This window comes from Eleutherodactylus coqui, chromosome 10 (genome assembly GCF_035609145.1).
Source record: "Eleutherodactylus coqui strain aEleCoq1 chromosome 10, aEleCoq1.hap1, whole genome shotgun sequence".
Lineage (NCBI taxonomy): Eukaryota > Metazoa > Chordata > Amphibia > Anura > Eleutherodactylidae > Eleutherodactylus > Eleutherodactylus coqui.
Genome location: NC_089846.1, coordinates 74055957 through 74066932, shown reverse-complemented (window position 1 = coordinate 74066932; position 10976 = coordinate 74055957). Strand labels below are relative to the sequence as shown.

The 10976-nt window shown below is 48.3% G+C and overlaps 1 protein-coding gene across 1 annotated transcript; it reads left to right on the top strand.

Moving 5' to 3' along the window:
• The first annotated feature begins 561 nt into the window (after nucleotides 1-561).
• On the top strand, nucleotides 562-10245 carry LOC136580601 (HLA class II histocompatibility antigen, DM beta chain-like). The gene is made up of 6 exons (XM_066581275.1): nucleotides 562-714; nucleotides 1002-1286; nucleotides 3601-3879; nucleotides 5849-5965; nucleotides 9790-9838; nucleotides 10019-10245. Exons 1-5 carry the CDS (start codon nucleotides 654-656, stop codon nucleotides 9825-9827), a joined length of 780 nt encoding a protein of 259 aa, XP_066437372.1. The 5' UTR covers nucleotides 562-653; the 3' UTR covers nucleotides 9828-9838; nucleotides 10019-10245.
• The last annotated feature ends 731 nt before the right edge of the window (nucleotides 10246-10976 follow it).

Sequence of the window (10976 nt, the reverse complement as noted above, 5' to 3'; positions counted from 1 at the left end):
TTTCTACACGGCAATTCCGCCCGCGGCTTTTTATCTCAGGATAAGCCAGCAAAGTGGACAAGATTTGCAAAAATCTCGTCCACACACTGCGGCCAAACTGCGCTAAAATTGACATGCATGGAATTTAAAGACTCAGCATGTCAATTCTCTCTCCTTTTACGCGGGGGCTTCTCTCCTCTCTATGGGGAAAGATGGCCGCAGTGGAATGCAAGTAGCGAATCCGCTTCAAAATCTGTGGCGAAAGGCAGACGGTTTTGAAGCTGCATTTCTCCCGCGGAAATCTCACGTTTTTCCATGCGGTCATTCCGCAAGATTTCTGCGGGATTCCGGTCCTGTGTGAACACAGCCTAAATGTTAGTATTTTTCTTTTCTTCTTCTTTTTCCTGCAAGCGGTAAGCACTGTCGCTGCATACATCAGACACGGATGAGTCACTCCGGGACTTCCCTGTTTATTACAGTTTGTGTAACTTCTTGCTAAGTTTCACGTTGACTCCCACATCAGAAAGTACCTCGCAGCTCAGGAAGAGGCTCTACCCAGTAACAAATGATGTCATCTGACCTCTGATTTCCTATTGGTTGACAACTGTAGAAGAAACGTTCTGTGTTGTGGAAGGGGGTTATAGCCCAGTGAGAGCTCCATCTAAGCTGCAGACATGAGGGGGTCGCTGGCGGGGCTGCTGCTGGTCTACAGCGCCATATCCCTCCCTGCCACAGGTAAGCAGATATATATTAGTAATTTGTTACTAATTAACTTATAGTTGAAACACATCACTTTTCACATGTTATATTTGCTTAATAAGTAGCATAATATTCAACTCAGAGAATTAATTTTTCTGTAACACTTTCATCACACTGCTGCCCCCTACTGGACACAATAACATAAAAATTAAAGAAAATTCTCTACTTCCTGGTATTCATGAATTGCTCTTTTGCATTATATTGGACCATGTTTGTGTTTGAGGTAGGATTGATGAAATGTAAGTATTGTCTTTTTTTCACAGGCTACATAATGCAGGAGATTTCATACTGCGGTTATGGAGATGAAGAAGGAAACATTACATTTCAGTATGCAATTACCTTTAACCACCTGGTTGCACTGGGTTATAGCAGTAAGGAGAACATGTTTTTGCCTAATCAGTTCATGCTTGATAAAATGTGGCCAGTAGTGCGGGATTTTGCTATAGAGTTCAACAGTAAACCGGACATGCTAAATTATGTGAAATCTGAGGAGAGAAGATGCAAGGACCAAATCAAGACATTCTGGAATGATACAGCGCAAAGAAGTGGTGAGTAGCAATATTCCAGCTACGGGTGCCTACCCAGTAGCGTTTTTTCCCCCCTGCAAATTCGCAGCGTTTTTTTTTTCCAATTGTCATTGGGACTTTCTAATGTTAAAAACACAATGCACAAAAAACGCAAGTTGACGTTTTTGCATTTTTGTGCGTTGCATTTTTAACATTAAAAAAGCCCCATTGACAACTGAAAAAAAAGAAAAACGCAGCAAATTCGCAGTGGGAAAAAAAACTACCCCTATGTGCAAGAGTATAACTACTATAATACTCCCCCCTATGTACAAGAATATAACTACTATAATACTGCTCCTATGTACAAGAATATAACTACTATAATACTGCTCCCTGTGTACAAGAGTATAACTACTATAATACTCCCCCCTATGTACAAGAATATAACTACTATAATACTGCTCCTATGTACAAGAACATAACTACTATAATACTGCTCCCTATGTACAAGAATATAACTACTATAATACTGCTCCCTGTGTACAAGAATATAACTGCTATAATACTGCTATAAATCCGTGGTTTGTACATAGGGAGCAGTATTATAGTAGTTATATTCTTGTACATAGGGGGGAGTATTATAGTTATATTCTTGTACATAGGGAGCAGTATTATAGCAGTTATATTCTTTATATAGGGGACAGTATTATAGTAATTATATTCTTGTATATAAGGGACAGTATTATACTAGTTATATTCTTGTACAGTATTATAGTAGTTATATTCTTGTCCATATGGAGCAGTATTATAGTCGTTATATTCTTGTACAAAGGGAGCAGTATTATAGTAGTTATATTCTTGTCGATAGGGAGCAGTATTATAGTCGTTATATTCTTGTACATAGGGGCAGTATTATAATAGTTATATTTTTGTACAAAGGAGCAGTATTATAGTAGTTGTATTCTTGTACATGGGAGTAGTATTATAGTCGTTATATTCTTGTAAATGGGAGCAGTTTTATAGTACTATAATACTGCTCCTATGTACAAGAATATAACGACTATAATACTGCCCCTATGTACAAGAATATAACTAGTATAATACTGCCCCTATGTACAAGAATATAACTACTATAATACTGCCCTCTATGTACAAGAATATAACTACTATAATACTCTTCCTATGTATAAGAATATAAGTAGTAAAACTACTGTAATACTGCCCCTATGTACAAGAATATAACTACTATAATACTGCTCCCTGTGTACAAGAATATAACTACTATAATACTGCCTCCTATGTACAAGAATATAACTACTATAATACTGCTTCTATGTACAAGAATATAACTACTATAATACTGCTCCCTGTGTACAAGAATATAGATGCTTTATTAGGGATATATTAAAAGACATAAATGGGCTAACACACAAACAAAAAAATATAAACCAGTAAAGTCCGTAACTTTTTGGTATATTACTGGCCTCCACTCAAAAACCAGATATGTGTGTGGGGCCAGATAACAGATCAGTGCTACAAGCAAGTAGTAGGAAGAGCTTAGTCACTTCCTAAACTGGTAAAGATCATACAGCATCAAGATTTGGAGGTATGATGCTCCTCTAACTTGGTATTGAAGTACTGTAATGATCTACTAAAGTGATTGCTGTCTTAGACAGTATCCAACATAGGGACGTGTCAATATCTCAAACTCTTTAGCATCAATCACGGGCAATGAGAAAAAGTTTTCCTATAATCCTTATTATAGGAAAACTTTTTCTCATTGCCCGTGATTGATGCTAAAGAGTTTGAGATATTGACACGTCCCTATGTTGGATACTGTCTAAGACAGCAATCACTTTAGTAGATCATTACAGCACTTCAATACCAAGTTAGAGGAGCATCATACCTCCAAATCTTGATGCTGTATGATCTTTACCAGTTTAGGAAGTGACTAAGCTCTTCCTACTACTTGCTTGTAGCACTGATCTGTTATCTGGCCCCACACACATATCTGGTTTTTGAGTGGAGGCCAGTAATATACCAAAAAGTTACGGACTTTACTGGTTTATATTTTTTTGTTTGTGTGTTAGCCCATTTATGTCTTTTAATATATCCCTAATAAAGCATCTATATTTTAGTCTGTTACTGTGAAAAGGGCTTAGCTTTAGTTTTATAGACTTTTTCCGTCCCTGTGATCTGTGTACAAGAATATAACTACTGTAATACTGCCTCCTATGTACAAGAATATAACTACTATAATACTGCTTCTATGTACAAGAATATAACTACTATAATACTGCTCCCTGTGTACAAGAATATAACTACTATAATACTGTCCCCTTTTTTCTCTCTGCAGTGAAACCTTCTATGGAGGTGTTTTCTCCTGAGCAGTTTTACGGAGAGAATCTCCCGCTCCTCATTTGCCATGTTTGGGGCTTTTACCCTCAAGACATTGTTGTAGTCTGGATTAAAAATGAGAAGGCTCTGGTGAAGAATGTGACTGAGGCGGTAAGAGTTGGGGACTGGACCTACCAGGTGGTTGCAAAACTGGATTTACGGGACTCTCTTCCTCAAGACACCTACACCTGCGTGGTCAGACATGAGAGTTTAGATACGCCCATGATGAAGAGCTGGAGTAAGTATGAGAGCGAGGTCTCCGCCCCGCCAGAAGCGTCACGTCTCTGGCTGGACCTCCTTCTAGACTCTACAATATGGCCTCATGGCCACGGCACGAGTGGATTTCCGCAGCAGAAGACCTACGTGTCAGAGCGTAAACTATTTTTAAATGCTTGCCGGAGATCACGGATGTATCTTTTTTTCTGGGCGGATTCACTGTGAATTGTCTGCGCCAAAAAAAAAAAACGCATGCCCAAAGTTCCTGCCTTCTCCCCACCTCCTTGCTGGATCTCCAAGCAACCAGAGAGGTATCTGCCAACAAATTCACAATTGAGTTGTTCATTGCTTGCTTCCGTAGTGATCAATGGAGCCCATCTGCATGGAATCCGCGGTAAAATGGAGCATGCTGCGATTTCTTTTCCGCATGTGGCATTGGTAAATCAAATCTGCAGTTGTTAATTGAAGTGCTGACACCCCATGCTTTCCTGTGGGCGGCTGCTGACCTATGGGTTGCTTGAACTGCAATTGAAATCCACCAGTGTATATTGCGCGGAAGTGCAGTATTATACTTTGCTGCGGTTGTAGTCTATTATCCGGTTTTATATTCCCATACAGCTGCCAATCCAGGAGCTCCGGAGGTCTTGCTTCAGTAATCCAACATGGCCGCACCACTTCTTAGAACCTGATGCAACGTGTACATTGGTAATAGCCCAGTGGTCTAAAACACTACATTTTGCTCTAATTGGTTAGCACCAAGTCACATGAGCAGCCCTGCCCAATCAAAAAGCAGTATTCAGTGACTGGTTACTGATGCAGAGTGAGCAATGATTAGCCAAAGGGGCACCGCGGCTGTTTTGAGTCACCAGGCACGGCCCTAGGACCAGCAGATTGGTGGCTGTATGGGAATGAAGGAGGGCATCAAGTCACATACCCCCCTGACTCTGGTCTCACTGCACAGAAGACCCCATGTGCAGCCCTCTGTGCGGCGCTCGCCCTCAGTCTTTTTGCGGCGTTCCCCCTCTGTCTCCTTGCGGTGCTCGCTCTCTGTCTCCTTGCGGCGCTCGCTCTCTGTCTCCGTACGGCGCTCGCTCTCTGTCTCCGTGCGGCGCTCGCCCTCTCTGTCTCTGTGCGGCGCTCGCCCTCTCTGTCTCTGTGCGGCGCTCGCCCTCTCTGTGCGGTGCTCGCCCTCTCTGTCCGGCGCTCGCCCTCTCTGTCCGGCGCTCGCCCTTTCTGTGCGGTGCTCGCCCTCTCTGTGCGGTGCTCGCCCTCTCTGTGCGGCGCTCGCCCTCTCTGTCTCTGTGCGGCGCGCTCTTATTCTGTCTCTGTGTGGCGCGCTCTTACTCTGTCTCTGTGCGGCGCGCTTTTACTCTGTCTCTGCAGCGCTCTGTCTCTGTGTGGCGCTCTTTGTCTCTGTGCAGCGTGCTCTCCCTCTTTCTCTTTGCGGCGCTCGCTCTCTGTCTCCGTGCGGCGCTCGCTCTCTGTCTCTGTGCGGCGCTCGCCCTCTCTGTCTCTGTGCGGTGCTCGCCTTCTCTGTCCGGTGCTCGCCCTCTCTGTCTCTGTGCGGCGCTCGCCCTCTCTGTCTCTGTGCGGCGCGCTCTTATTCTGTCTCTGTGTGGCGCGCTCTTACTCTGTCTCTGTGCGGCGCGCTTTTACTCTGTCTCTGCAGCGCTCTGTCTCTGTGCGGCGCTCTTTGTCTCTGTGCAGCGCGCTCTCCCTCTTTCTCTTTGCGGCATGCTCTCCCTCTGTCTCTGTGCGGCGCGCTTTCCCTCTGTCTCTGTGCGGCGCACTCTCCCTCTGTCTCTGTGCGGCGCGCTCTCCCTCTGTCTCTGTGCGGCGCTCTCTCCCTCTGTCTCTGTGCGGCGCGCTCTCCCTCTGTCTCTGTGCGGCGTGCTCTCCCTCTGTCTCTGTGCAGCGCGCTCTCCCTCTGTCTCTCTGCTGTAGCCAACTGACTAGACGACAGTCTCATCCGTTGTTTCTTCCTTGCACAGGAGCCGGTCTGACCTTCGTGCAGATTATCACCATCAGTGTCTCTGCTGCGATCTTCACACTAGGACTGGTCTCCTTGGTAATAGGAGTTATATGCTGGAGGGGCGCCAGAAGAAGGGGTAAGACCTCGAGGACACGTGGCAGCGATACCACTCTGTGCACGTCTGATTTTGTCATGTTTACATGGTGTCTTTCATCACGGATCTGACAGCAAATTGGTACCGATTCCATGCAGGTTTCACATTACATCCGCAGTGGAATCTGCTTCCCAAAGATGGTATCAATGGAAATCCACACCACAGTGCGTGTGATGGTGCAGGGAATCCATGCTACAGTGCGTGTCATGGTGCAGGGACTCCACGCCACAGTGCGTGGGATGGAGCAGGGAACCCATGCCACAGTGCGTGTGATGGTGCAGGGAACCCACGCCACAGTGCGTGTGATGGTGCAGGGAAACCACGCCACAGAGCGTGCGATGGTGCAGGGAAACCACGCCACAGAGCGTGCGATGGTGCAGGGAACCCACGCCACAGTGCGTGCGATGGTGCAGGGAACCCAAGCCACAGTGCGTGCGATGGTGCAGGGAAACCACGCCACAGAGCGTGCGATGGTGCAGGGAAACCACGCCACAGAGCGTGCGATGGTGCAGGGAAACCACGCCACAGTGCGTGCGATGGTGCAGGGAAACCACGCCACAGTGCGTGCGATGGTGCAGGGAACCAACGCCACAGTGCGTGCGATGGTGCATGGAACCCACGCCACAGTGCGTGCGATGGTGCAGGGAACCAACGCCACAGTGTGTGCGATGGTGCAGGGAACCCACGCCACAGTGCGTGTGATGGTGCAGGGAACCTACGCCACAGTGCGTGCGATGGTGCAGGGAACCCACGCCACTGTGCGTGTGATGGTGCAGGGAACCCACGCCACAGTGCGTGTGATGGTGCAGGGAACCCACGCCACAGTGCGTGTGATGGTGCAGGGAAACCACGCCACAGAGCGTGCAATGGTGCAGGGAAACCACGCCACAGTGCGTGCGATGGTGCAGGGAACCCACACCACGGTGCGTGCGATGGTGCAGGGAACCCACGCCACAGTGCGTGTGATGGTGCAGGGAACCCACGCCACAGTGCGTGTGATGGTGCAGGGAACCCATGCCACAGTGCATGTGATGGTGCAGGAAACCCACGCCACAGTGGGCACATGTGGTGGGGGCGGAGCTACGTGATGATGCGTACAAGGGGGCGGAGCCAGAACGCCGCTGCTGCCGAGCCGAAGGGAAAAGACCCATCTGCGCAAGCGCGTCTAATCGGGCGATTAGACGCTGAAGTTAGACGGCACCATGGCGACGGGGACGCTAGCAACGGAGCAGGTAAGTGAATAACTTCTGTATGGCTCATATTTAATGCACGATGTATATTACAAAGTGCATTAATATGGCCATACAGAAGTGCATAACCCCACTTGCTGCCGTGGGACAACCCCTTTAAGCAATTCAAGAAAAAAAATTAGGTTCGTTTAAGTTTTTTTGCTTCCAAGATAAAAAATAGATAACATGTGGATCACACACGGATGTAAAACACAAAGCATACAGATGTCACACGAACACACGCATTATAACCAGTCCAATTTTCACGCACTAAAATAGAACACACTCGTTATACGGAGCAGCCATTAGTTAGTTGCTCAGAAATCAATCAAGTGCGAGAACGACAGTCATTCATTTTCTTCTACAGAGAACAATGACTGCAGTGGATTCCCAGTCATTGTTACAAGACCCAACTTGATGGAATGCTGCCTTCCAATAACACTATTTCTGGCCATTCTATGACTTGTATCTTGTAGGTGGAAAGACAGGGCAGAGTGACTGATGGGCGGCTTAGGGATCCGTGAGATTTGAGGCCTCTTTTACCTCTTAAAGGTGGGGAAAGTGTTCCAGACAAAGGGGGCAGCTCAGGAGCAGTCCTGTACAGGTGAGGGGAGGAATAGAGTCAGTGGAGGGGGTTGGTGGAGATGGGGAGATTCTGGAGCGTTTGCCAAGAGAATAAAATGGCTTATGGCGAGGGGCGGGAGAAAGAGCTGAGGGGAAGTGATGGAATGGAGAGCTGATAGAGAGCGTCGAGAAAGAGAGCTGATGGAGAGTGGCGAGAGGGAGAGCTGATGAAGAGTAGTGGTAGGGAATGATGCTGGAGAGCAGGAAAGAAAGCTGATGGAGAGAGAGCTGAAGAGGAGCGGCGGGAGGTAATGATGTTGAAGAGCAGAGGGATGGGGAGCTGATGGAGAACGACGGGAGGGAGAGCTGATGGAGAACAACGGGAGGAAGAGCTGATGGAGAACGACAGGAGGGAGAGCTGATGGGGAGTGACAGGAGGGTAGAGAGCTGATGGGGAGTGGCTGGAGGAGGACCTAATGGGGAGTGGCTGAAGAAGGAGCTGATTGCAAGTGGCGGAGGGAGAGCCGATGGTGAGTGGCGGGAGGAAGAGCCAATGGAGAGGGGCGGAAAGGAGAGCCGATGGAAAGGGGCAGGAGGGAGAGCTGATGGAGAGCAACAGGAGGGTGGAGAGTTAATGGGGAGCTTCTGGAGGGGGAGCTAATGGAGAGCGGTGGAAGGAAAGTTCATGGTGAGCAGCGAGCGGGAGAGAAGGGTGTAAGAGCGGATGTAGAGGGGTGGAAGAGCTGATGGAGAGCGACAAGAGGGCAGAAAGCTTATGGGGAGCAGCTGCAGGGGAAGCTGATGGAGAGTGGCGGGACAGGGAGCTGATGGAGAAAGATGGGAGGGAGAGCAACAGGAGGGCAGAGAGCTGATGGGGAGCAGCAGGCGGGAGAGCTGATGGGGAGTGGCGGAAGGGAGAGCTGATGGGGAGTGGCGGGAGGGAGAGCTCATGGCACGCGATGGGAGGGAGAGCCTATTCATGAACGAAGTGAGGGAGAGCTGATGGAGAGTGGAAGGAGAGAGAGCTGAGGGAAAGCAACGGAATAGAGAGCTGATGGAGAGAGGCAGGACAGATCTGATGGTGAGTGGTGTGAGGGAGAGCTGTGGGAGAGCGGCGGGAGGGAGAGCTGTGGGAGAGCGGCGGGAGGGAGAGCTGATGGAGAACGACAGGAGAGAGAGCTGATGGAGAGCGGCGGAATGGAAACCTGAGGGAAGTGTTGGAATGGAGAGCAGCAGGAGGAAGTTATAATGGAGAGCAGCGGGAGGTAGAGCTAAATGAGAGCAGTGGCAGGGAGAGCTGATGGAAAGCAGCGGAAGGGAGAGCCTATTTGTGAACAGAGTGAGGGAGAGCTGATGGAGAGTGGCAGGAGAGAGAGCTGAGGGAGAGCGACAGAATGGAACACTGAGGGAGAGCGGCGGGAGGGAAAGCTGATGGTCAGCAGCAGGACAGAGACCTGATGGCGAGTGGTGGGAGGAAGAGCTGATGGAGAGTGGTGGGAGGGAGAACTGATGGAGAGCGGCGGGAGGGAGAACTGATGGAGAGTGGCGGGATGGAGAGCTGATGGAGAGCGGCGGGGTGGAGAGCTGTGGAAGAGCGTCGGGAGGGAAAACTGATGGAGAGCAGCTGGAGGGAGAACTGATGGAGAGCAGTGGGAGGGAGAGCTGATGGAGAGCAGCGGAAAGGAGAGCTCATGGCAAGTGATGGGAGGGAGAGCCTGTTTGTGAACGGAGTGAGGGAGAGCTGATAGAGAGTGGCAAGAGAGAGACCTGATTGCGAGTAACAGGAGAGTGGCAGTAGGGAGAGCTGTCGGAGAGCGGCGAGAGGGAGAACTGATGGAGAGTAGCGACAGGGAATGTTGATGGAGAGCGGCGAGAGGGAGATGAGTCTGTGTCTGTGACCTACTGAGAGGAGATACTTGTCACCAGTCATCTCCCCCGGACGCGTATTATCATTATACTGACATGTTGGTCATTAACTGCAGAGATGTGATGTTAGTATATTGTCTTCTGCAGGTTACACTCCGATCCCTGGATACAATGAGACAAGCTGAGCCTCCATGAGGTAAGTAAGGAGTGAACGTGCCGTATATCTATAACCGTCGCCAGCCCCCATTTACCTGAACTAAAGGTGCCACCAACCATCCCGCCGCTGCGGTCTCCTCATGGGACACAATGCATCCGTGTAGTTATAGCACCTGCCGTTGTCCCTCAGAAGCTGATCATCTTGCTCCTTCCATTACAGGTCCTCAAAAATGACTGATCTCTGTTGTACAGACCTGGGAAAATGGTGTTGTGATATGATCCGGGATGGAAAGCTACGGCTGCGGGTCACTACAGATACATGGATGTCTCATGCATCTGGATGTTCACCACCGAGCAGACAACTCATCCGGAAGCCACTCTAAGAAGTGTCATCTTTTCATTTTAATGTTGTATTTTTTCCAGTATAATAAAGGCGATTGATCTCCACACAGAACTCCATAATGTATATATATATCTCCGCACAGAGCACCATAATGTATATATATATCTCCGCACAGAGCACCATAATGTATATATATATCTCTGCACAGAACGCGCCATAATGTATATATATCTCTGCACAGAACGCGCCATAATGTATATATATTTCCGCAGAGCGCCAAAATGTATATATATATATCTGCACAGAACACGCCATAATGTTTATACATCTCTGCACAGAGCGTCATACTGTATATATATTTCTGAACATAATGCGCCGTATTGTAAATTTCTCACCGCAGAGAACGTGCTGTATTGTGTATACATATCTCAGCACAGAGCGCGCCATAATGTAAATATGGCACGCTCTGTTCGGAGATATATATAGAGTACGCTGCAATGTATATTTCTCTTGTCAGAGAACACGCTGTAATGACAGGTACATATATATATATCTCTGTGCGCAGGAAACACTTCTGAACTGGCACAGTGCGCCATGCAGGGCGCTGATGTTCCTGTTGATTTTAGGACAGTTTCATTTATTTTTGTATTTTCTACTGAATTCAATGAGAATAACTGTAACAAGCGGCTGGGGCGATGTTATATTACTGGGGGTCTGGCGGCTTCTCCCTGCTTCAGCTGAACTGATTGCTGAAATCACAACCGGTTGCCAAACCAAGGAGAAGCCGTGCTGACTGCACTGTGACAGTGCTGCAGCGCCATTGAGTGAGGAGAGG

Bases quoted from the DNA above. Each gene is read 5' to 3' on its own strand.
- LOC136580601 (XM_066581275.1), top strand. From the start codon at position 654: ATGAGGGGGTCGCTGGCGGGGCTGCTGCTGGTCTACAGCGCCATATCC. The intron at 1,287-3,600 runs GTGAGTAGCAAT...TTCTCTCTGCAG, and splicing joins TGATACAGCGCAAAGAAGTG to TGAAACCTTCTATGGAGGTG. The intron at 3,880-5,848 runs GTAAGTATGAGA...TTCCTTGCACAG, and splicing joins GCCCATGATGAAGAGCTGGA to GAGCCGGTCTGACCTTCGTG.